Here is a 27279-nt window from a genome sequence, read left to right on the forward strand (position 1 = left end):
TACATGTGCATGAGTATGAATGTGTGTGTGTGTGTGAAAGATCAAGAGAGTGCTGATGACTTCCTTCTATCTATGGCTAATGTCAAGCTGCCAATGGTTTAGCAAAATTCTTCAAGATTTGACAGTCAGAATAAATTGATTGCAGTCAACATAGTAATTCCTTTTCTAGTTATGTAGCCACAGAGATGCATAAATATTGACCCCAAGATATATTAAAATGTTTATAGCATTTGTACTGCCAAAACCAGGAAAAACTCCAACTATCTAGATAAATTGTTATGTCATATAATAAACTACAACTATGAGAACAATGAACTATATGGACTCTCACATAGTACTAGTAATGGATGTTAAAATCAGTTGAAACCAGACACAGAAGAATATATACTATATTTTTCAATGTATACAATGACAAATTAATCTTAAGCATTATGGGTCAGCATAGTTAGTTGTTAACCTTATTTGGAGTTGTGACCCAAATGTGGCTTAATAGGCCTTCTAGGGCCCATGTTCTTTCTCTTGATCTGGGTATTATTTACTTGATTGCATTTACCTTGTGAAAAAGTCATTGAGCTCTAACTTATGATTTGTACATTTTCCTGAATGTGTGTTTCATATCAAAATGCTACAAAAATGTTTACATAGGACACAGAGAGACTACGAACAGAGATGAAATTGCTTGGGATGTAGAATCCCGAGAAACACAAAAACCACACATGCACACATTCCTGTTTCTTTCCGCAGGATCTCTTCTAGCTTTTCTATGAAAGCAATGCAGACAGTAAGAATAATGCTAAGAAAATTTTTGTTGGAGAGTGGGATTGCTCTTAAAGCATTTCTGCAAAAGAGACTGTTTCAAAGGGGACATTGGATTGAATTTATTCTTAGGTTTTGGAATATTAAAGAGTTGTGGGAAGAACTATCATGAGAAAGACTACCTGGAGGCAGGCAAGCTGCTAAATTCAAAGCAGCAACACTTCCTGGTGCATTGGAGCTGAGTAAATGCACTTTAAGTTTCTCTCTTAATGATATATTGAAATGATATACTTTACAAATTATTTGGTTTAAGGGGGAATGAGAGGAATTCCATTTTGACCATCTTTAAGAGCACTTGTGGAAGTGAGGAAGTACTTGCAATTAAACAGAAAAGTCTATTAACATAATATTAGGAAAGTGAGTATTTGTTCGTCTGCACTATTTCATTCTTATTTCTCTTTTCCAGAAATGGCAAGCAGTCTTTTGACGTCATCTTTCATGACCGTAAAGACAAAATTACTACATCAAACAGGATTGTCACTTTATAGTACAGCTCATGGCTTCTATGAGGAAGAGTTTAAAAAAAAACTTCTGCAGTTTCCTGGAGGGTCTGTTGACCTTCTGAAGAAAGACAACGGCATTGGCATTCTTACTCTGAACAACCCAAGTAAAATGAATGCCTTCTCAGGTACTAGAGACTTTTCTTTTGCTAGATAAAAAATGATACTAAATCTAATCTGACATCACATGATTTTCATTCATAATTTGGTGATAGAATGTATGTATGCATTGTAGATTGTGAAAAAAAAGAACACAAAAAGTTTATATCACATGAACCAGTGACATTTTTCACTCATTGTAAATATTTTACATCATTTTTAAAAATTCACAAATATATCAACAGATTTTAATAAAAAGGAAGCTCAGGTTAATATTGGTTATTTTTCTTTGAAATATAGCAAAGCTTTCAAAATTCCATTTGCTTGTGTTCAGCTAACATTATTGGAACACAAGGGAAAGAAGATTTCAAAGATTTTTTTTTATAAATAGAAAAACCTATAAATGAAAATAATTAAATTTTTTTTTCTGTGAATTGAAAGAAGACTAACAGTTTGTTTTTTTTTAAGATTTATTTTATTTACACAAGAGCTGGGATACAGGCAGAGGCGCAGGAGGGTGAGAGGATTCACCAGAGACAGAGTGGGGAACAGAACAGGCAGACTGACTGAAATAAACTGCTGAGGGGAGCAGTGAGGGAGACAGCAGAGGTCTGCCACGCCATGTGGGAATCTCCCTGGCTGGCTGGGAATCGAACCTGCGTTGCAGAGGCTGTAGACAGCTTCACAGCACTGAGCCACCAGGGAGGCCCAAGACTTAAGCATTTTTAACCATGTAATTTCAATAATCAGTGAATACTCTGTGTTTGCCTATTGGTGGACTCTTTCCTAACTCTTAGATACTGTTAAGAAACTTCCTTTAGGTTGTGTCTCGGGGAATAGGAAATCCAAGGAGAGGGAGAGAGGCAGGAATGACCATTCAGTGGAACAGTCAGAACAATGCCAAGATTTGTCAGTTAATTTGGATTTCTTATGTGGGTGCAGTTAATGTTGCTCCCCCCAAAATCATAATTGTATCATAAAAGAATGCTGATCAGCGATCACCATAACAGATAAAATAATAATGAAAAAGCTTAAAATGTTGCCAGGATTACCAAATGTGAGACAGACACAAGGTGAGTACTTATTGTCAGAAAAATGACCCCAATAAATTGCTGGTTGCAAGATTGCCACAAACCTTCAGTTTGTAAAAAATGCAGTTTGTAAAAAAACGTCTGTGAAGTGCAATAAAGTGAAATGCAATAAAGTATATGCCTGTATTAATTTGATGCCTAGTATTAAACATGAATAAAAGAAAAGTGCTTTGATTTGGGTAATGGTGTTTGGTTGGGGTGTGATGAATGAGCCCTACACAACCTTCAAGACCCTACTTTGAAAATCAGATTCTCTTTAAGTTTCCTTCCATTTTTTAGGTTTATTTTACAGAATCAAAAAGATTAACTACAGGTATAGAGTTTAAAATTAACTACTCCTATAGATTTCTCATATTCAAGGCCAGAATCCTTTTTTAAAAAAATATTAGGCATAAAGGAAGATCCATATCTATCTATATAGGTTTATGCCTACACTACAGATGTGCTTTTGGTAAAAACTACTAGGCTACAAATCTTTTGAGAGCACGAATTACATTTCTAAAACTTATAGGGCATTCTCTATTATAGGGCATAATTAGCAATTAGGAAGCTGCATTAAGTCATTGGTGACAACATTAGTTTAACATTTGTTGTAGATCCACTCCACTATGGTTATTTCAGAAAATGCCAAGAAAGTAGATCTTGGCATGTTGGGATTTATGTACCAAAGAAGTATACAGAGTTTAATGAGATCTATGTTGTAAGTTTTAGAACCTTGTGATATAGATTCTTCACTAATTTTAATCTTCCATTATGATCTTGATATTGGCATCTAGGGCAGAGGAAAGTATAAATGTTGAGAACATTATGATAGTCATTTATTTGCAAGATTGTCACAAACAATGTTTGCTTTTTAAATTTTCCTATTATAAAAGCTCTGGTAGATTTTTGTAATGATATCAAAGTAACCATTTAGTCTGTAAATCATAGACTTGGTTGCTAGCAGGTTTCTTATTGGAGACCTGTGACCCACTTTTAAAGTTTGACTTGCACTTCTCCAAACACAGTGAGTCAACTGTGAAACAAGACAGTTCTTTTCCTTTCCTGATCTAACATGTCATGTTAGTGGGGGAGGAATAAGTAATGGTATTTTACTCATTATTTTAAATAAGTATTTGAGAACTTTTTATATTAATTTCCAAAGCGATAACTATAAGTAAATATTATTCCCATAAACAAAATAAAATAGTTTGTTAACTAAGATACTTGTATACTGTTGTGAAGTAAGGTCTGTATTTCATTTTTAACTCTAAGGAATAATTTTCTCCTACCACCATATCTCATATTATTCATTCCAATATTCCTAATCCTAGAACGTGTGATATATCTCATTTTTCTACATAGTCATATACTTGTATAGTCTCTTTTTTTTTAAGGTTTTTTTTTTTTTAAGATTTATTTATTCATGCACACAAGAGCTGGGGTACAGGCCAGAAATGCGGGGGGTGAGAGGATCCACCAGAGACAGAGTGGGGAACAGAAGAGGCAGACTGACTCAAATGCACTGCTGAGGGGAGCAGCGGGCGAGACAGGAGAGGTCTGCTTCGCCATGTGGGTTGCTCCCTGGCTGGCTGGGGATCGAACTTGTGCTGCAGAGGCTTCCAATTGCTTCACAGTACAGTGCTTAACCCCTTGCGCCACCAGGGAGGCCCAAAACTTGTATAGTCTCTTAATTAAAATAGATAAGATAGAAATCACTAACAAGCTATACACTTTGAAAGTAGAGATTATCATGTATCTTTCTTTTGTGTCTACTCCACAGTATCAGCACAATATGCATTTGATAGACATCCAGTAAATATTTTTAAAATATATGATCTAAGTGTTCTATACCTTGCAGTTTCTAAATTATTTGTATTTTTCCAGTATCTTATGTGTTTGTGATTTCCCCTTCCCTCTCTGGCAGGTGTTATGATGCTACAACTTTTGGAAAAAGTGACTGAATTAGAAAATTGGACAGAGGGAAAAGGTCTCATTGTCCATGGAGCAAACAATACTTTCTCCTCAGGATCTGATCTAAAGGCTGTGAAAGGATTAGGAACTCCAGAGGCAAGTTTTGAATGAATTATAAACCAGATTCTATGTTTATCAACACCTATAATTGAAATATTTATATTTTACTTATGGTTATTATGATGACAGCTGTTCTTTAATAACTTCCAAGGATCAGACTTTTTATTTTGCTTCTTAAATGAAAGATTAAGGTACAATTATTGGGGGGAGGGTGGATTTGCTAAGAAAGGGCAGGATGATTAACAATAACCAAAGTCCATCATTAAAGTTAGCAAGAATTCCAGTTCTTTAAGTGGAAGCTCTTTAGCACAACTCATAAGGAATTTTATGAGAGGTATATATATATAAAGTATCTAGCATAGCTTTGCCACATAATAGATTCCAATAAATGGTAAGAATTAAAAATTCGCTTGTGAATTACCCTGATAGAAAAGGAATCCTAATCATTGTTCATCATCAGTCCTCCAAGGACTTGGTTTTCTTGAATTCAGCCCTCCACCCAAATCTCCTTAGACAAAAGACTAAAGAAAAGGGAAGTACTCTCTGTTGCCATCCAATTATAGATGTAGGCAATATGTGGGTAATAATATATTAATGGTGTTTTATAACTCTCATACCACTGTATGATCTCTATTTGCATAAGTATGTGAGGAAAGATTTCTTAATAAGTATGAGCACTGACTTTGATAGACTTGATTTTGAATGCTGGCTTTGACACTTTCTGGCCAAGTGATTGGACAATGCACTTAATCTTTCTAAGTCTTATTTTCCTAGTCTGTTAGTGAGGACATTCAAAATAATATATATGAATGCTATTATGGTGTCTGAAAAAGGGAGTTATTATTTTTATTTCATAGACCTTGATACCAATAAGTATCATTCATTAGGTGAACCATAACTTGTAATATTGCTAGACTTAAATTTGTAGTGCAAGCAGTATGATCACTATACTTGAGATTTGAGTATATGGATTTTTGCCCAAGCTCTGCTAATAATTAACTATATAACATGCATGTCATTTGGTTATAATTTTTCATCTCTAGAAGGAAACTATTATTGGGCACTTTGCTTAGTTCATGAAAAACACTGTCTAGATAGAATGAGATAATAGATTGTTGTGAGTTTGATATAATGCAAATAAGAAAACATCCCTAAAAGGGGTGAGAGGTTTTTGCTTTCTTTGAGTTAGAAAGCTCTTTCTGTCTCTTTAGATCATACAATCAGTAAAATATGTTAACAAAGTAGAAATATGTTAATTGGTTCATATATAATATATATATATACACTTCATATATGTTCCATTGCAAAATTATCTCCTATATACATAATGTAAATCATGTAGGAAAACATGTAGTTTTTATTCAGACTTCAGATAAGGGATCAGCTAATAAATTTATCCTTTTCCAGAACAGATAGTTTCCAAGTAATCTGTTCTTTTGGTGCCTGCAGTTGAGTAATATTGATATTTTGATCAATAGCTAAGAAATAGGGTGATGTGGACCCAGTGCTTAAATAGCACTGCAAGTGCCCATCACTTGTAATTATACACAGCTGCCAGAAAATATAAAAATATGATTTTTGAAATGTGTATGGTTAGAACCCAAGATTGGTACTTAAAATACTATTTTCTCGTCAAAGCACTTTCTTGAATATATGAATCTTTTACTGTACCTTTGTGAAATCTCTGTAGTTATAATGTAGGATATATAACATAAAGCTAATTAATTTGAGTAAAATTTTCTTTATAGATAATGTTAATAAATGGTAATATGTATAAAGTATTGGGTATATTTGTCACATGGTGGTTTTAAAATTAACAAGAAATGGAAGCAGCATATGTAAAGTTCCTGATAATTATTTGCAATTTTGTGTAGAATGAGAAATAACTATAAATATGTTTAAGACTGAAATTCAAAATGGCCTTGGGATTTCTAAGACTCGTGTGTATGAGTTGCAGCTGCATGTCTAAATGCATCTACCTCTGAGATATTCTGAGATCCTTAATGTGACTTTAAGTTATAAATAGCCTTTCCCTCAATGAGGCTCTTCTTTTTTAATATACTTATGCCTTGTTATTGCAGATGTATCACTAGTATCTGATTATTTGGTGAATTTGCTTTTCTGAGGAGTGAGATAACTAGAATAGATGATGGTTATAGTAATCGGATTATATTCCCTTCTAAGTATTCTAAAGTACTTAAAAGTTAAATGACTTTGTGTAAAAAAAAATTAAAAAAGGTAATTATGTTGATGGTTTTGTCACTGTATTTTTTCAAAGTTTTAAAAAATAAACTTATCTAATATAAATAAATGTAGTGACCAATATAGTAGATCCTTCATATACTCAATATTAACATGTTGATTGCTGTAGCTGCCATTATATTTGTATATCTATTGTTTTTTAAAAAGATTTATTTATGCATACAAGAGCTGGGGTACAGGCCAGAGGTGCAGGGGGTGAGAGGATTCACCAGAGACAGACTGGGGAACAGATCAGGCAGATTGACCGAAGTATACTGCTGAGGGGAGCAGCGGGCGAGTCAGGAGAGGTCTGCTGTGCCATGTGGGTAGCTCCCTGGCTGGCCAGGGATTGAACTCGTGCTACAGAGGCTGGAGTCAGTTTCATAGGTTGAGTCTTAACCCCTTGTGCCACCAGGAAGTCCCCTGTATATCTATTTTTTTTTTTTGAGGTAACTTTGGTTTACAACATTGTATATCATTTAGATGTATAAGATTTCCCCTGTTGTTACCATACCGAATGCACCACCAAAGGACCCATAATCCTCCACCATAGTCTGTTGTGCCCCCTCCCCAATTTATTCTCCACTCCCACCCCCCCCACCTCCCCCCACCCCCGCTTAGGTAGCCTCAGTTTTACAGTCAGATTTATAGGATCTGTAATGGTTTGGCTTTATCTGAACTTTTTTTTTTCCTCTGACTTGCTAGTTTCATTTTGATACCCTTTGGTTCACGGGCAGAAAAGAACTTCAAAAGTTCCTATTAGTTAATTATTAGTTCCGAGGGTCAGGAGATTGATTAGCATATTAATGTTAGCCCTGAAAATTTACAGAACAGAGGAAATATAAAGTAGCAAAAAAATAATATAAGTATTAACTTAAGTGATAAGATTTGGATTTGATGTTACTGATGATCTGTAGACTACAAGAAGCTTTTTGCCAGAAAACAGAAATAATCAAAATTCAGTTTTAAGCTTCAAGATGTAGAGAAATTAAGACCTGCTTATTGCAACAGTGGTATAGTAATGGCTCAAGGAAAGTCTGGCAATTTATATACCTTTTTACTCTTACTCTAGCTTGAAAATAAAAGCCTCCTTTCCCTCTGGCCTCCTTTGTTACTTTTCTGCCAATATATTGTCCCTGTTTCTTTATGGCTTAAATTTCTACAGTGACCTCAAAGGTCTTGTATGACTTATTTGTTTTCACTACTATTGACTCGTTCCACTTTAGTCAATTAATTTATAGATGATATTTTCATTTTTAAGCCCTTATAAACCTGGATTTTACAGAGATAAAGGAAGATGAGAAATAAGGAAAAGTCATTTAACAAATAGATTAATTAGGAACTTTTGAGGAGACTCTTTTGAGAGAATGTTGAAGACCAAATTACACTGGGTTGAAGAACATATGTGAGATTAAAAAAAAAAAAAGACGTAAGTTTGGACTACTTTAAGAAATTTAAGAAATTGCAATTTTTGTTGATAATGAAAGTCTCAAAAGTACAAAGGATCAAAGCTTAACATAATATCTTCACTCTTACCCCCCGTTTATTTCCCTAATATTTATTTTAGCAGATTATAGGTTGGGTTAATAGATTGGTGTTTCTTAGGCCTCTGTGTTCTGGGGGTATATGATTTGACTCCCAAACTAGTCTTTGTTAGTATCTCATGGAAAGCTGAGCTGAAGGAACCCTACAACAGCAACAGAATTAAATGCTACATCATTTGTATTTCAGAAACATGAGTTTTATTCATTTTTTAAAATATTTTATTTTATATAATTCTTACATCATTTTTCATCTTTGCACAATGTATGCATTTTCATTTTGGTTATATTCCCCATGCAATTGCACCTCCCCCTTATTTTGACCCTAGTCCTTCCTCTCCCCTTCCCTCCCCCCACCCCGAAGTGTGTCTCTGGTTTATAGTTGCTTGTTGATTTTGATTTTTACTTTGTATTGATTAGTCTTTTTCCTGGTCTCTTATTTAAGTTTTCTAAATTCCTACTGTGAGTGAGACCATCCGGTATTTTTCTTTTTCTTTCTGACTTACTTCGCTGAGCATGACCCCTTCTAGCTCCATCCATGTTGCTGCAAACTGCATATGTTTATCTTTCTTGATTGCTGAGTAATATTCCATTGTATATATGTACCACATCTTCTTGATCCAGTCATCTATTTTTGGGCATTTGGGTTGAGAAACATGAGTTTTAAATGAAAACCTTGCTTTAAAAAAGTTATGTGTATACTTGGCTTCATTTTCTAAATTCTGAATTTTTTAAATGTCATATAATACATTTATATTATACCTCTGTGTCTGTGCTTATTCTTATTTAAAGGATGGAATGGCCTTATGTATGTTCATGCAAAACGTCTTAACAAGACTTATGAGGTAATGTCTCTTTTTAAAATACAATTTCTAAAAAACCACCTTCTATTCTACTTTTTGCCATTAAAAATTAATAGCTGATGTTCAAATTATATTTGTTCTAATGATGAACTTTCTTTGTGCTATTAAGGACACTTATATAATTGAATGTTGGTGAAATATAGACAAATATTAAAAAGTGAGATAAAAATTTAAGACATAGTTCTTTTCCCTAAAGAGCTTGTATTATTAGCTATATTTAGGTATAGCCATGAGGAAATTTACCTATTCATATTAGAGTAGAATAAAGACAGTGATCAAAGGACAACATATACAGTTAACCCAGTATTCAAAATTTGTAGGATGTATAGTGAAGTGGTTTATATCTGGAGAAGAGAGAAAAATAGCTATGGTTTATAGAAGGCTCTTAGCAGCTTTCTAAGGGAAGATGAATTTACTTTGCAAGTAGATAAAGAAGAGAAGGGAAAAAATTCTTGGTCTACCACTATGTATTTGAGATTATAAATGATGACATTTGGACTGATTGCCTTCTTATGTCTATATTCTGAATGTAGATGACTTCAAAATTATAATAGCTAAGGAAATGTGTATTTATTTAGCATACTGATTAAACATCACTGTATTTTTTAAAGGATTTATTTATTTATGCATACAAGAGGGGGGTGAGAATATTCACCAGAGACAGAGTGGGAAGTAGAACAGGCAGATTGACTGATATACACTGCTGAGGGGAAACAGGAGAGGTGTGCTGCGCCATGTGGGTCACCTCCCTGGCTGGGGATGGAACTGGTGCTGCCATGGCTGGGAATAGCTTCATAGTGCTGATACTTAGCCCCTTGCACTACCAGGGAGACCCCATGTCACAGTATTTTTGATGCTCTTCATCTCTGAGAATCTAGAAATGATAATGGAATCATATTATATCATATCATATATAATATATATCATATCGTATAATATAATATAATCATATAATATCATATCCTCTTAGATCCTGTTCATTTCCCTCTATACTTGATGTTTTCTTAGAAAGTCTTAAGATTTTTTTAATGACTCTTTTTATTTGAAAGCAGGGTGTGTTAAGAAATCAATTACTTTAAACCTGCTGCTTTCCATTTTGGTTGAAACCTATAAAAAAATTCCATATTTTCAAAACATTTTGGTTTTACCATGTAATAGTCACACCTCCAAAGTGGAGCTTTGAAAACAAGAAAGGTGAAGGGCTTTATTTTTACCAGAGAACTCTTCCGTTATGTAGGATTAGACTGAGGATCATTTCAATGAGTAATGAAAAATGTTTTGAAAAGAACCTTCATAATTGCACCATTTTGGAGCATGGTTTACTGTATCACATTCCTCCCTTTGTAGATAGCCTAATTGTCTCACCCATAACCTGATATTAATAAAAAATGGACTATGACATCAGCTGCTGAGAAGTTCTAGGAGCTGTTAGTGATGCAAAAAAGCTCTATTTATTTGGAAGAAAGTTCCAGTGTGGTTATTGTTCAAAAAATATAATTCAAGGAAGCTTTTTAACAAACTTACATGACAGTATGATTATTGTATTTTTATTTCTCTGCTTTTTTTCCTTTCATGATGCATAGGCTCATGTTGCTATAAACATAGCTCAGCCATTTTGTTTCTGTTGCATCTTAAGTTTTTTAAAATAATGTTTGTAAATTAATGTGGAAATTAGAAATATTAACAATCACTTTTCCTTTATCCTTCAATACACAGACTTCCTTTAATAAGTGTGGCACTGGTTCAAGGTCGGGCATTGGGTGGAGGAGCAGAATTTACAACAGCATGTGATTTCAGGTAGGATGGAAATTGCATAATTTCTTGCACAAATATACCTTACATGTGTTCAAATTAATTCACCCAAATATAAATATCTTATATCATCTTAAATAAAATAATTAATTAGCACCTATGTCTTAGTCATTACAGTAGATTTTTCTCAGTCAACCAGTTATATAATAATTCTATCATTACTTTGTTACTAGGCATTTCAAAAAATTAGCAAAATCTGTAAGAAGGAATCCAGGGAAATACATTAAACTTTAAGATTCAACAGAATTATACAAAGAAAGCAAGTAGAAAATAAAAGAGAATGGAGAGCAACTGTATTGTAGTCCTCTTAATGATAAGAGATTTTCTTTTCTAGTTGATATATAATTGATCTATAATATTAATTTCAGGTGTACAACATATGATTTTATGTTGCTGTACATTGTGGAATGATCATAATAAATCTAGTTAACATCTGTCACTGTACATATTTAAAAATTGCCTAAAGCCCCCTACCCAGCCCCTCTATGTCACAGCCCCTTCATTTCCACCTCAGGAAAACTTTACTCTGAATTGTATGGAAATTACTTTTTAACTTCCATTATCATTTTATAAGAAACATATTCTGTAATCAATCTTCTATTTTTTCTTTTTGTAAATTGCATTATATAAATAAATGCCTATATAAATGGCATTGTATTGTAATAGAAATAATGAGGAAAGATTCAGTAAGCTCATGAAAGTAATAAAGTTTTATATTTTTCTTTTTATAATATATGACTCAAATTTCAATTTATCAATTGAATCATATACTTCATAGTCATATAAATAGAGGTTTTGAAATAATTTTGATGTGTAAGACAAATTGCAAGTATCCTCACTTCTACGGAAACTATCAGTATATTTCCTGATTTGTGAGGGTTCTTATACGCCATGAAAAATGACCTTTTAATAGGACAGTGCCCTCTGCTGTTGTCAATGCAGATTGCATTAGGATGCTGCTAAGAGGAGGAAGAGATTGGCTTTTTGGACAGTATAAGACTAAATATAAAATACGGTATGTTTGAAAGCATTAAATACATTCATCACTTTAGCCTGACATAAAACTGCTTACGCAATACATAATTTAAAAGTGTAATTATATACCATATATAATATATAAATATAGTTAAATATATAGTTTATATATAAAGAATTTTTTATATATAAAGAATATGCAAGTGTTCAATATTATGCTTAAAAACATCTCTACATAAAAGTAAGTGCAAATTAAAACTTTATAGATGTTATCCGGAGACAGTGCATTCTCTGTCATAGAGTCTGGTGTTCATTTTTTTTTTTTAAGTTTTTTTTTTTATGCATACAAGAACTGGGGTGCAGACCAGAGGTGCAGGAGGTGAGAGGATTCACTAGAGACACAGTGGGGAGCAGAACAGGCAGATCTACTGAAATACACTGCTGAGGGGAGCAGCGGGCGAGGCAGGAGAGGTCTGCTGCGCCATGTGGGTCACCTCCAGGCAGGCTGGGAAATCAAACTGGTGCTACAGTGGCTGGCAACAAGCTGATAGCGCTGCGCCACCAGGGAGGTCCCTGGTGTTCATCTTTTAAGTATGTTTTAGACTTTTGCATCATCCTTTATATTCATTCCTGATCTGTGCTTAGATACAGTTAGTATTTAGAACAGAAGACAAAATGACAGAAAAAATAATCAGAGTGATTTTTAATACTGCTAATTTGCCTTGCTTTGTTGTTGTCTAAATGAAGGAGATGTCACCTGCCCTAGGGTCTCATAAAATATTTAGTTTTATTGGTTATGATATGTCTCAGAGTACCGCCCTCATCAGGTGTATCTGTAATATTCCATATATTCACAGAGCAGCTTCCAATGAAGATAATGTTCATTTGTAGACCAACTTTTCTGGATGTGGTGTCTTCATTCATTAAACATATGTTTAACACCCATATTTGCCAGTCACTGTATTCAAGAAATTTTTATGTCTTGGGGTTTTTGTTTGTGTCATTCTTCTAATAACATAGTTTTATCACATTTACCATACTGTTGGTGCACAACTGACTGGAAATCTTCTTAAAAAATTGAATCTGATGATAGATTCATATATGTCTATAGACTCATACTGAAGAATTATCCTCCCATTCCATATTTTTTCAAGAGTTTGAGGTACTGAAATTCATAAAAGAGTTTTTCAGGATCTAAGGAGACAAATGTTTGTTCTCCTTATATTACTAATGTGATCAGTAATTTTAATTGAATCTTAATAGCAATTGAAATAGAAACCCCTTTCAGTCATGGTGTATGGTTTTCTTAATGCGGTATTGAAATCTATGTGATAATGTTTTTGTTTAGGATTTTTACTTTGACATTTGTGTGATCTTTTGCTGTGTAATAAGTCATGCCAAAACTTAACATCTCAAAACATAACACGTTTATTGTTTTCATTTATTATGAGACAGAACACCAACATTTATTATTTCTAGGGGTCAGAAATCCACATATGGCTTGGCTGAGTGCCTTTGGCTTAGGGTCTCTCATGAGGCTGTAATCAAGATGTCAGCCAAGACTCTACTGAGGGGAGATCCGGCTCTGAATCCCTCAGGTGGCTGTTGGCAGGCTCAGAAGCTCATTGACTGTTGTTAGTGGGGGATATTGAATTTCTAGACACCTGGGTTTCAAGGTTTACTTATAACCTGGAAGCTTGCTTCTCACAAAGTGAGGATCTGGGAGAAAGTGGAAAGACAGTATACAAGATGAACACCCACAGTTTTTTGTGACCTAATCTTGCAAGTGACATGCCCTCTCTTCTGCTGTATTCTCTTTGCTAGATGGGAGTCACTAGGTCTAACCCAGATTCAATAGGAAAAGATTACACAAGAGTGTAAATACCAGGAAGCAGTGATGATTAGAGGTCATTTAGGAATCTGCCTGCTACAATATTCATAAAAGATTTTAGGCTAATTTTATTTTTTGTGCTGTACTTATCAGATTTACATATCAATATTATCTTATTTCATTAAAAAAACCCAATATTTCCTTTATTTTTTAATTTCAGAAACAATCTAGGTGGTACCTCATGGTATCTAGAGATTTAGTGAAACTATCTGGGTCTGATACTTCTGTGCTTTTTTGATAAGTCTAATGACATCATACTTACTTTGACCTTTTAAGTTATTTTGATTTTGTTTGGTTGCCTGGAACTCCTGACTTTTCTCTGTCTTTAAAATGTAACACTTTTACTAGGATATGCCTCAAAATTCTTTAGAGTCAGTTTTCTGTGATACACAGTAGACCCTTTCAGTGTGTAAATATTTGTTGTTTTAGTTCTAGTTATAAATATATTACATGTTTGCCTTTTTTTGTGGCTCTTTTTATAATCAGTTGTTATTTCCTTGGTTTTTCCTGATTTTCTTTAATGCGCTTACTAAATTTTCATTCATACCTATTCTTGTCTTCATTTTTTTTTCTGTCTTGAATTCAATCAACTCATTTTATCTTTACACTTTTTACTTTTTATCTCCACACTCTACACTTTTTATCTCCACACTACACTTTTTAAAATTTGGTCCAATTCTAATTATGCTTTTTGAATTTCTGAATAAAGATTTTCTTTTTTTTTTTAAAAGATTTATTTATTTATGCATACAAGAACTGGGGTATAGGCCAGAGGCATGGAGGGTGCGAGAATTCACCAGAGACAGAGTGGAGAACAGAACAGGCAGAATGACTGAAATACACTGCTGAGGGAAGCAGGGGGCGAGTCAGGAGAGGTCTGCTGCGCCATGTGGGTAGCTTCCTGGCCGGGAATCGAACTTGTGTTGCAGTGGCTGCGATAGCCTTGTAGGTTGTGTCTTAACCCCTTGCACCACCAGGGAGGTCCTCAACATTTTCTTTTTTGATGTAACCATTCTTATTTGAAGATATTGAATTAATTTGGAGTGAGCATTACATTTTTTTCTTTAATTTCATGGTTATTCATTAGGTGAAATACTTGAACTCATATATTCTGCTTTTTCTTAGAGAACTGGCTCAGTATTTTCTATTTCTAAGTATTTTGTGGCTTGGATTCTTAATTAAGAGTGCCATTCCGGCAGTTTTGTTATTGAATGGATGACACTAGTAATGGTGATAGTAGTGGAAATGGAAGGAGTTGGGTTGAATTTTATAGTTTTAGTTTCTACAAAATCCATACATTTCCTCTTTTTTTTTCTTTCATTTTTGAAGGAAATCCCCATCTCTACTTCCTTGAGTCTGTTTCAAAAGCTGTGCTTCTTCAGAAGGCAGTGCTATGAACTACCTAATCCCAAAAATGTGCTCAGTATTTTAGACTAATGTTAGACGGTCTCATTTGGGGGTGATTTTGACTGTGTTTCCTTAGTCTTATATGCTCTCTGTTTTGCCTGCAAGTCTTAAGTGTCTTCTTTATCACTTGGGTCCATGGCTTGCAACAGCAAGCAGGAAATCTCTTTAATTAGTTGTTCATTACTATGCTTACAGACACTATACAGGATTCTGTCTCTGAGTAATGTTGTAGATGTAGATCATATCTGATTTTCTTTTGCTGTTTGTTAAATTTTACATTAGGGAGACTATGTGGGAGATTAGGATTCAATCAATAGCTATTATCCACCTGACTAATTCTTGAAATTTTCCTTTTTAAAATTGCTTCTCAGTCTTTGGGCTGAGATCAAGTGTAAAATTGCCACAAATTTATCAGTGAAGTTTCCCAAATATTTAAAAATAATTAACATTAATCTTAAATTTTCACTGAACAGGAAAAGAAGTTATACTTCCTGACCTTTTTAATGAACATAGTATTTATTCCTAAAACTAAAAATGATCCTATTAGAAGGAAGATTATAGACCAGTCTTTTTGAACATAAATATAAAAACCACTGCCAGTATATTAACAACACTAATCTAATGGTAACAGTGTTAATACATCATGACCAAGAGGGTTTATTCTAAAAAATAAGGTTGCTTTAACATCAGAAAATCAAAGAGTAATGTGCCACATAAACAAAAAGAAATTGGAGTATCACATTACAATTTGATAGAGGAGAAGCAGTTGACAAAATTCAACAATTCATTCATGATTAAAAACTCTTAGCAATTTGGGAGGGAAAATCTTAGTCTGATAAAGATTTATAAAAATCCTACAGCAGACATCTCATAATGATAAAAATATTGAAAGTTTTCCTTCTGATGTCAGCAACAAGAAAAGCACTATAACCACTTCTAGTCTTCATCATAGATATTCTAAACAGCTAAGTAAGGCTAGATTAAAGAAGTTACAAGGATTGGTTTGTAAGAAATAAAACTTTATTATTCACAGATGACATGATTGTATATGTACAATACTTAAAGGAACATATAACTAATCTATTAGAATCTGTAAGTTGATTTTCTAAGTTTGTTGGTTATAGAGTCAATAAAATAATGAATTTCTGCAGCAAAGAAATAGAAATTTCTATCAGCAGCAAAAAAAATAGACATTTAAATTTAATAGACAAAACCAATTACATACAAATACATATGAAAAAATACACTAGGAAGACTCTAACAAAAGACATGTCAGATTTCTAGACTGAAAACTAGAAAACATGACTGAGAGAATTAAGGACCTAAATAAATGTTGAAATATACCATAACCATTGAATGAGAGACTCGGTATCGTAAAGATTTATTTTTTCCCCCAAATTAATTTATAGATTAAATATAATCCCATAAAAATCCTAGCTGGTGTATGTACGTGAATTAACAATTTCATTCTAAAGTCATATGGAAATGCAAAGGACCAGAAACCAAAATAGTTATGAAGAACTCAATTTTGGAAAATGGCCAGTATCTACTAAAGTTGAATGTCACATACCCTTTTGACACAGTACTACTATACTACACCTAGATATATGTGAAATGTAGCATAATAGCCCTCCAAAAATGTCTGTAGCATAACCCCTGGAAACTTTGTCTTATAGGAAGTGTCCATGAGTCAAATTGTGGGCAGACTTTAGAACATGGAAAAGGCAAGGAAATAAACTCCCTGCTATAGCTTCCAAAATGGACTGCAGCCCTACCTATATCTTGATTTTAAAATAGTGGGTCTGCAGAATTGTAAGATAATAAAGTTGTATTGTTTCAGGTCACTAAAATTCATAGAAATTTGTTCCGTAGCAGTAGAAAACTAACACAGTAGAAATCTAATAGAAATGCATGCAAGTGCTCACCGAAAGACAAGTACTAGAATGTCCACAGCCACATGGTTCATAAGAGGTAAAAACTAGAAACAATCTTAAATGTCCATCAACTCTAATGAAGAGATATATCACAGTAGACAGTTTGTTGGATTACATTAATGTTTTATATCATCAAACTATGGTAGTTTGACAAATTCATTTCCAATATAGAAATTATGTGTTAAAATAATACCAATATTTTTTAAAGATTTATTTATTTATGCTTACAAGAACTGGGGTACAGGCCAGAGGTGTGGGGGGCAGGGGTGAGAGGACTCACCAGAGACAGAAATACACTGAAATACACTGCTGAGGGGAGCAGCAGGCAAGACAGGAGAGGTCTGTTGCGCCTTGTGGGTTGCTCCCTGGCCAGGGATCAAACTCGTGCTGCAGTAGCTGTGGATAGCTTCATAGGTTGTGTCTTAACTCCTTGCACCACAAAAGAGGCCCAATTTTGACCAATTTAAAGCCAGCATTGGTTAGTCATGGTAACTTGTATTTTGGAATACTGGACATGACTCTGAAATATTATTCATTAGTCTATTTTCTAGAACTCATGCAGAAGTTTATTATTTGCTTAATATATATAATATCTAGTAAGAGTTAAAATATTCATGGAAAGGGTTCTTACAACTTCAGGGTATTGGTTGCCACTGGGAGAGGAAGAAGTCAGGAAGAGAAGGGAAAAAGATAAGAATAGTGGGGCATCCCTGGTGGCGCAGCGGTTGAGCCCTGGGTTGCGAAGCTGCCAGCAGCCTCTGCAGCACCGGTTCGATCCCCGGCCACTGGCGAGGGTCCCACATGGCACTCAGACCTCTCCTGCCACCTGCTACTCCCCTCAGCACTGTGCTTCGGTCCTTCTGCCTGTTCTGCTACCTGCTCTGTCTCTGGTGAATTCTCTCGCCCTCCCGCGCCTCTGACTGTACCCAGTGCTTGTATAAATAAATAAATCTTTAAAAAAAAAAAGATAAGAATAGTGTTCAGAAATAAATGTGGCAAAATGTTAACATCTGTTAAATCAGGTTTATGGGTACATGAGTATGTTTTAGTTTTCTGTGTATTTATAATATTTTGAAATTAAAAAAAGTTCTTAACAGAATACATTAATTCCACTAACAACAATATGCATTTTTTAAAATAAGATTTGTAACTCCTTATGTTCTTTAAATGACAACAGGGGACCAATCATGCCTTTATATTCTGATTATGCTAATTTTATATTGGAGGAAAAAACTTGTTTGGGGTTCTGTACCTATACAGATCTTAGGGAATTCGGATTCCTCAACAGTGTCTGTTTTTAACATTCACTTAAAAATAATGTTATATAGATCCAGCAAAACCTCATCTTTTTGAGTATTACCACTGAATATTTACTTGTTAACAACTAAAATAGTGAACCAAAAGTAATCCTTGAATAGTTAGCCAAAAGTTGTCCAGAAGGTGAAAGAAAGATGAGAAAGTGATGGTGGTGGGAGAAGTTAGTTGTTGTACTACTATTAGAAGAATGTGTGTGGGCAGAAAAACTAATAGCATAACAGAATGAAAGGAGAATCAGGTTTAAATATTTCCATTGAGTTTTTAAGTGGACAGAATAATGCCCCCCACCCACAATTTCTAGCCATACTCTGTTACTGCCCAGAACTTATATCAACATTTGGTGGAAGGGACCCTTGATGATGCAATGAAGGTTTTGGCCTTTTTTTTTTTAAAGATTCACTTACCTATGCATACAAGAATTGAGGTACAGGCCAGAGGTGTGGGGGACAAGAGGATTCACCAGAGACAGAGGGGAACAGAACAGGCAGACTGACCGAAACACACTGCTGAGGGGAGCAGCGGGGAGACAGGAGAGGTCTGCCGCGCCATGTGGGCTGCTTCCTGGCTGGGGATTGAACTCACACTGCAGAGGCTGCAGACAGCCTCATAGGCTGCGTCTCAACCCCTTGAGTCAGCAGGGAGGTCCAAGGTTTTGGCTTTTAAAGCAGAATGACTACTCTGATTAGCTAGGTTGACCCAGTCTAACCTCATGAAACTTTAAGAATAAAGACAGGAAACAGAATGGGAGGTAAGAGAGATTAGTAGCATGAGAAGACGGAAGATGGAGAAAAAGACCACCAGCCAAGAAGGAAGTTAGCATCAAAAAATGGGGACACTCCCTACCCCTGCTGAAAGCCAGCAAAGAAACAGGGACTTCAGTGCTAAAGACACAGAATTCAGTTCTGCCAGCAACCTGAATGAGTTTGGAAATGGGTTAATCCCCACATGCTCTAGAAAGGAAGGCAATCCTGCCAAAACCTTGATTTCAGCCTTGTGATACCAGGCAGAGGACCCAGCTGATGCACCACAGTGGACCCAGACTGCTGACATACAGAACTGAGATAATGGATTTTTTTTTTTTTAGGATTTATTTTATTTATACAAGAGCTGGGGTAGGGGTACAGTCCAGATGCTCGGGAGGGTGAGAGGACTCACCAGAGACAGAGCCGGGAACAGAACAGGCAGACTGATGAAATACACTGCTGAGGGGAGCAGCGGGCGAGACAGAGGAGGTCTGCTCACCATGTGGGTTGCTCCGAGGCCGACGGGGATCGAACCGGCACTGTAGAGGCTGCGGACAGCTTCACAATGCTGCACTCAACAGCCTGCGCCACCAGGGAGGCCCCAATGGATTTTTTTTTTAAGCCACTAAGTTTGTATTATAGCCTCAATAAACAAATAATATATACAATATACAAAATAATACAGGTAATGATATTTTTAAAATATTAGTTTCTGATTATATATGGATATGTGGTTATTTTTGTGAATATGAATCCCTTAGGGATTTCATTAAAATGCAGTTCTGGTTTCACAGGTCTAGGGTGAAATCTGAGAAAATGCTGAAGTGGCTGGTTGTAGTGGCAGGAGGACACGGAGCAGGATCTCTATGATCTGAGCAGATGGGGTAAAGGAGTCCTGGAGCCCTCAATGGCTTTTCAGGATTTTATTGGGATTTTACTGGGTACACAGCAGGCAGGAGTGCCGGGGGCCGGGAGGCTGGCAGGCCTCTCAGCCCCCAGCAAGTCCTCACTCTATCTGGGCTCTCCGGCCTTCTCTCGTGGCCTTCTCTTCTCTTCTCCTTTTGCTCTTTGTTTCTCTTTCTGCTTCTGCCCTTCTGGCATCCCCATGAAGCCTCCCTTATAAGCCCAGCCTTAGCCCAGGTGACCCCACTTACGCATGCCCACACCCTCCTCCAGGTGCCCGCCATCAGGCATGCATTCAGGACCGCAAGGATCCATCATCAATCCTAATGGCGGGAGGGCAGAAAAACCTGAAAATCACTTACCCTACACTGGTCCATAAACCACACATTGAATAGCAAGATTCTAGATTATTTTTTAAATACAGTTTTAAAAAATTAAAGTTGCTACCATCCAAGATAATTAACATTGTGGTGCACTTTTTTCATGTCTTTTTTAAAAAAGACATCTTATACTTACTGACAGTGTCCCCATGTCATTAAATATACATATGGAAAACATGAATTTAGTTAAGTATAAAATATTCCATCAATATGGATGTACTAAAATATCCTCCTTAATGCTGGGATTGCTACCTTATTCATAAGACTATCCACATTTCATTGTTTCCTTAGAGTAAATCCCATAAGTAGTACAAGTACTTAATCATAAGGACATGAAAATTGTAAAGGCAGGAACGGACACGGGGCAGGTTTTCTAGGATCCCATGTCGACCAGATAAAGGAGGAGTCAGAATCCTCAGTGGTTTCTGCAGGTCTTTTATTGGGGTTCACCAGGCATATGGCAGGCAGGGGTCCTGGGGGGCCGGGAGGCTGGCAGGCCTCCCAGCCCCCAGCAGGTCTTCACTCTGGGTTCTCCGGCCTTCTCTCAGCTTCTGCTTCTCTTGCTTCTCTCTCGGCTTCTCTTCGGCTTCTGCTGCTTCTCAGCTTCTGCTGGCGTCTCCCTGACGCCGTCCTTAAAAGCACAATCTTAGCGCAGGTGTACCCACTTCAGGTACCCACCATCAGGCATGCATTCAGGATCACAGGGTTCCCTCATCTATCCTGATGGCGGGAGGGCAGAAAAGCCTGACATTTTTTCTTTACCCTACAAAAATATTCAAGGTTTTTGATACATGCCAAGTTATCTTCCAGCAAAGAGTCTACCAATTTTTACTATCACCAGTAGTATGAGTGCTTCTCTGAAAGCATCTGTAGAGTAAATAATTGTCAGGCTTTTCTGCCCTCCCGCCGTTAGGATAGATGACGGATCCCTGCGGCCCTGAATGCATGCCTGATGGCGGGCACCTGGATTGGGTTGTGTGCATACGTAGGTGGGTACACCTGGGCTGAGAGACTGGCTTGTAAGGGCGGCGTCACGGGTACGCCAGCAGAGCAAAATAGACCCACCAGAAGGAGAGAGAAGGAGAACCAGCAGAGAAGCAGAGGCCATGAGAGAAGGCCAGAGAGCCAGAAAGAGTGAAGACTTGCTGGGGGCTGGGACCCCTGCCAGCCTCCCAGCACCCCCGGCCCCCTGGCAACCCTGCCTGCCATGTACCAGGTAAACTCAATAATAGTCTGAAAAAGCCACTGGGGGCTCTAGGTCTCCTCCTTTAACCCATCTGCTGAGATCACAGAAAACCTGCGCTGTGCCCATTTAAGTATAATCTTCTAAAAGATCTTTTCTAACCTTAATAGTAAAAAATTGTATTTCAATTTGCATTTTTAGAATTTTAGTGAGGCATAAATTTTCATATGTTCATTGATGTCTCTGTGTGATTGTGTGTTTTTCTTTGGAGCATTGAAGATTTAGCTGTGTATACAATAGAAAACACAGTTTTATTCTTCCATGTCTCTAGTGAAACAAAATTCTCAACTATGCAATTTAGAGCCTGTCTATCTGTGTCTGATCTCTAACATTGTTTTCATGAATATAAATAACCCTCAGCTCAAGGTATAATCATTTCCAGCTGCTATCCATTAGTTCAAAGTGTCTTACAGAGAAAGGGAGCTGGAAACACACTTACCTCAAGAGAGCTACTGCAGGTCGCACTTATCTTACAAGACTAACTTAAATAATAAAATACAGCATATATGTATACTTGTACACATAATACACACACTTGCACATGCAGATATGGGCACACACACTCACTCACCAACACATCTCAAGAGTCATTAAAAAACGGACTGTAGTTTTGATGTGGCAAAGCCTGTGCTCTGAATATGAGATTTCCCCACAGGAAGCAGTAGCGCTGCTCATGTTTTTTAATCTGTAGTTACCACCACATCACCCGGGAATGTATACTCTAGAGCCTGTGAGCATACTAGAACTACCAATTGAATATTGAACTCAGACGAAAAGCCCAGAACATTTTCCTTTCTGCTTCTGTCACACCCCCACTGCCACACATACAGACCCCACATATACACACCCACACCCCCTGCACACAGAAACAGTTCACTCATTCAACCACAACTCTTATCTAAGAAATCTCTTTCCAAACAATGATTGGAGGCTAATGAGACTGATCATCCTAGACTAAGAAATTAGAAAGGTGAGATTATGGGGGAACTCTTTGGGTTCTTCTGTTTTTCATAATTTCTATTATGAGGCGCATAGCAGGTAGAAAGCAGGAAGGATAAGGTGTAGAAAGATACACATGCAAATAAATGAAGCCTTTATATTCAAAATACGATTTTTAAAGTACAATTTTTGTACTTTAAAACATAAATGCTGTTGCTAATTAGTTTTTATAACATAGTTCTTCACATTATCAGTTTGCTTTGTCATCTTTGGCTCTTAATATACAGTGCAAAGGACCTAGATTAAAGTTTGTCTATAATTCCGAACTTTAAATTTGTGACATCATTACATTTTGTAACACCAATAATTTCTTTAGAATTTTCAAACATGATTTTATTATATTGCATAATGTTTCTCAAAATAATCTTAGAGAGGTGTCTATTTTTAAGTCAGTTTGGAATTTTCTGTTTCAACCATACCTACAGTTGAACACAGTATTATTTTTACTTCTATTTGGAAATACAGTAATTATATTTTACAGTGTTCACTAATGACATTGATTAAGGATAATATATCATTTGTTGGGCTTCACAGCATGAGTATAACTCTTACTTTCAGTATTTTAGAAATTGAACAATTTTAGTCCAGAAGGCAAGCTGAAACAATACTGTTATTTGTAATAAGCAACTAACTTAATAATATGAACTAGTAGAGTTTAATGAGGCTGTGTGTGTGTGTGTGTTTGTGTATGTATGTGAGTACATATATACACACTAAAAGTAATTCTGTGTTCTATAGATGTGACAGGCGATTCACACTGATTTTTTATACATAAACACAGTATCTCTAGACCTATTTTTTATTAAATTTGTCATTTACATGTCTATCATTTTGGAGTTACATTTTTATTCCTATCCTCTAATCCTACTTAAAATAAAAAAATGTGGTGTATATACCTTCTAAGCACCTTCATATGTTAACTCATTTAATGCTCATAATTATTAATATATAAGTACTATTATTGTGTCTATTTTATAAACAAGCATTCTTGACCCAGAGGTGTTACAAATAATTCAGTCTTTCTCATCTTCTTTATAAGTGCGTCTTTTTCCTCATATTTTACAAGGTATCGCATTCAGCCAGTCTAGGGTTCACGCAGGGCAGTCTGACTGAAGCCTGTGTATTCCACAACAGAGCTGTACTGCATCCTGACACAATTGTTATGTGTTTCTATGCTTCATGTGAAAAGTTCACTAAAGTACTTTTCCATAATGATAAACATTTCTTTAAAACTTTGCATCATTTCAACTAAGAGGCAACTATCATTTTCATAGTTTTGGGGTTTTCTATTTTTTTAAAGATTTATTTATTTATACAAGCACTGGGTACAGTCAGAAACACACCATGTGGGACCCTCCTCCGGTGGCCGGGGAGCAGCCGGGGATCGAACCTGCGTTGTAAAGACTGCAGGCAGCTTTGCAACCCAGGCTCAACTGCTGCGCCACAGGGGAGGCTCATTGAGGTTGATTTTCTTAAATACATTTGTTCAAAGACCTGCAACTTTATAGCTAATTCATCAGGAAGTGTAGCACACTGAACCATCCTCCCAGGTATCACCATTAACTTTGCAACATCTGGCAAAGGGCTAGTCTCTTCTGTTATGGGCAGTTTTTCCTGTGACAATGTCACATGCAATGAGTGTATCCATATTTAATTAAGCTTCCTCATCTTTTCTGAGCAGTCACAAGAATTTTAAATATTGCCAATAATTATGCTAATAGCTAGAAGATACTTGTAAATCTTTTGCTTGTCAAAATAAGGGTGTTTAATATGATTTTAGAAGTGTTCTGATATAAATCATCCTAATTTTAAGATGTTGCTCTTCCAGTATCCTATATAGAGTAATAGATTGTCCCTTGCAATAAATTACATTACAGGTGGTACCAGGTAACTGTGTCTAAGCTTTAGGAGTAATTGTGTAATCCTGTAAGGCTATCAGGAAGCAGTTTCTGTGTTGGAGTCTTATCTTGTTGATTCCTTATCACATTATTTCTATGATATCTGACTTTAATTTTTGGCATTGTTTTCTGTTTTAACAAGTTAATACTTATAATAGGGCAATGCTCAAATTTTGGGCTAGATTCATATTCTTATGAGACTTGTTCTTTATTCCTTCCCACTTAAAAAATATTTACTGAAACCTATTTTCACGGCTATTTGCCTCTAAAAGCAAATGTTCATGCTGAGGTAGATTTTCCCTTGTAGGAGTTCACAGCTGTGAAGAGAAAGCTTTTCTTTCCAAGTGAGTTAATAAATAGACTGTTTTGAGAATTCTGTATTGGAGTATTTCTCCTGATTAATGGGTCAAAGACTACGAATTTGTTGTTCTTGGAGCTAATAGAACAAACCACCTGCAGCTTAGCATTGAACACTTTGGAAAGCTGAACTAATTTAAGGGTTTTTTTTGTAATGAATAGTTTGAAGGCAATAATTTTTCTTAAAAAATTAAAATTCAGGGGCCTCCCTGATGGCGCAAGGGATTAATAAGCACAGCACTATGAAGCAATCCATAGCCTCTGCAGCACGAGTTCGATCCCCAGCCAGCCAGGGAGCAACCCACAAGGCGCAGCAGACATCTCCTGACTGGCCAGCTTCTCCCCTCATCAGTGCATTTCATTCAGTCCGCCTATTCTGTTTCCCACTCTGTCTCTAGTGAATCCTCTCATGCCCCGCACCTCTGGCCTGTACCCTAGCTCTTGTATGAATAAATCAATCTTCAAAAAAAAAATCAAAATTCAGACATGACCTTTGGTCCAAATTAAAGGTTTTAAAGTAGTGCAAGTTTCTCTCCAAAGTATGTAGTCCCTAGGCATACAGTGGCCTATTGAAATATACAAATATTTAACTGACAAATGTGAAGCCTTCTACCATGCCCACTAACTTGTGTTAACTTCTTTTATTCCATTTTGATGATTAATCATCTAATTCATAAAAATCTCAAGATATGGGAGGAAATTAGCCCCTGCTATATAAAGTCACTGCTCTCAATCCAACCCAGGCAACTATCAGCTTTCTTTAATGATGTCCCTCTACTCTAGCTATCTATATGTCCTTAAAAACAGAATGAAGTAACCTGCCTGCTTAAATTCTGGCTCTTCCATACTGCATTGTTTTGAGTTGTTTCTTCAGTTTCTCCCTCTATGAGGATACTATAATACCTCATATGGTTGTTCTGAAGATTACAGTTATCATAAAGTCCCTTAAATAACTGGTTTCAGTGTCATTAAATGCTACATAAAATAGCCAGAGCAAACTTTGTAAGATGCTACTCCCTTGGTCAAACTCATTTTAATAGCCTCATACTTAAAAATTAAAACTTTAAATTTTAAGTTCAGTAAGCTTACCTCTTTGATTTCATCTCTTACTAGTCTCTGCTTATTCTATTCCAGCTACATTAGTCTATTCCCCAGATAATAAAACAATTCTACTTCAAATTCCTTGTATTTGCAATTCCCTCTTCCTGGAATACTTTCTCCCCAGATTTTTGCATGCTTACTCAGCTGCTCAAGTATTTGGAGGCTTTCTCCATCTAAAACAGCATACCCCCAATACACATATCCTCAAACTCTAGTCCTTTGCCTTTTCTTTGCTACTCTTATGACTGACTTTGTTAACTGTCTTTCGCTAACTGGAATGTAAGTTGAGCAGATTTATTTTGGTCATTCTGGTAGTCCTATACCTTGGCCATTGCTGGGTTTAAAAAAACAATTTTTTTTTACCGAGAGCTATTGACCAAAACTTACTATGCTTTTTTTTCCCCCCACAGTAAAAACCTAACATTTCCTACTCCGATATTTACACTTTAATAAGGGTTTTCTCATTAGGCCACAACTTACTTTAGAAAGTAAACTTTGACAAAATTCTTATTTGCAAAGTGGAGGGTAAACAAATATGACAAAAATGTTGACATTATTTCCAAAGTGAAGTGTTTAGTACTGTGTAATAAATTGAATTCTAGAATTAGCCGGATTTTTTAAAATATTGTTTTTCATATATTTGTATATAAAGATCTATGGAGATTTCAGATCAGATCATGAATAGGTAGTACTTCATGACTAATGCACATGTTCTTATTAATTAAAGATTTTTTTTTTCTTTTTTGCAGATTAATGACTAAAGAGAGTGAAATCAGGTTTGTCCACAAGGAGATGGGTTTAATACCAAGCTGGGGTGGTGCTACCAGGTTGGTTGAAATAATCGGCAGTAGACAAGCTCTCAAAGTGTTAAGTGGAACTCTCAAGTTGGATTCAAAAAAAGCCTTGAGCATAGGAATGGTTGAAGAGGTGTTGCAGTCTTCAGATGAAAATGACTCTCTACAAGAGGCACAAGAATGGCTAATGCAGTTTATCACAGGGCCACCGGAAGTAGTTAGAGCTTTGAAAAAATCAGTTTCTTCAGCAAAAGAGCTTTGTTTCGAAGAGGCATTACGAGTTGAAAAAGATCTTATGGGAACAGTTTGGGCTGGACCCGCAAATTTAGAGGCTATTGCTAGGAAAGGAAAATTTAAATAG

At 35.9% G+C, this 27279-nt stretch overlaps 1 protein-coding gene across 1 annotated transcript; it reads left to right on the forward strand.

Annotated features, from left to right (window-relative positions):
• Window positions 1–1224: 1224 nt before the first annotated feature.
• On the forward strand, window positions 1225–27279 carry ECHDC1 (ethylmalonyl-CoA decarboxylase 1; the record flags this gene model as incomplete). Its single annotated transcript, XM_084227695.1, has 5 exons — window positions 1225–1444; window positions 4413–4555; window positions 9094–9146; window positions 10881–10961; window positions 26874–27279. The coding sequence occupies 5 exons, from the start codon at window positions 1225–1227 to the stop codon at window positions 27277–27279; spliced, it is 903 nt and encodes a 300-aa protein (XP_084083821.1).

The sequence above is a fragment of the Talpa europaea genome, assembly GCF_964194135.1.
Source record: "Talpa europaea genome assembly, chromosome: 2".
Classification (NCBI taxonomy): Eukaryota; Metazoa; Chordata; class Mammalia; order Eulipotyphla; family Talpidae; genus Talpa; species Talpa europaea.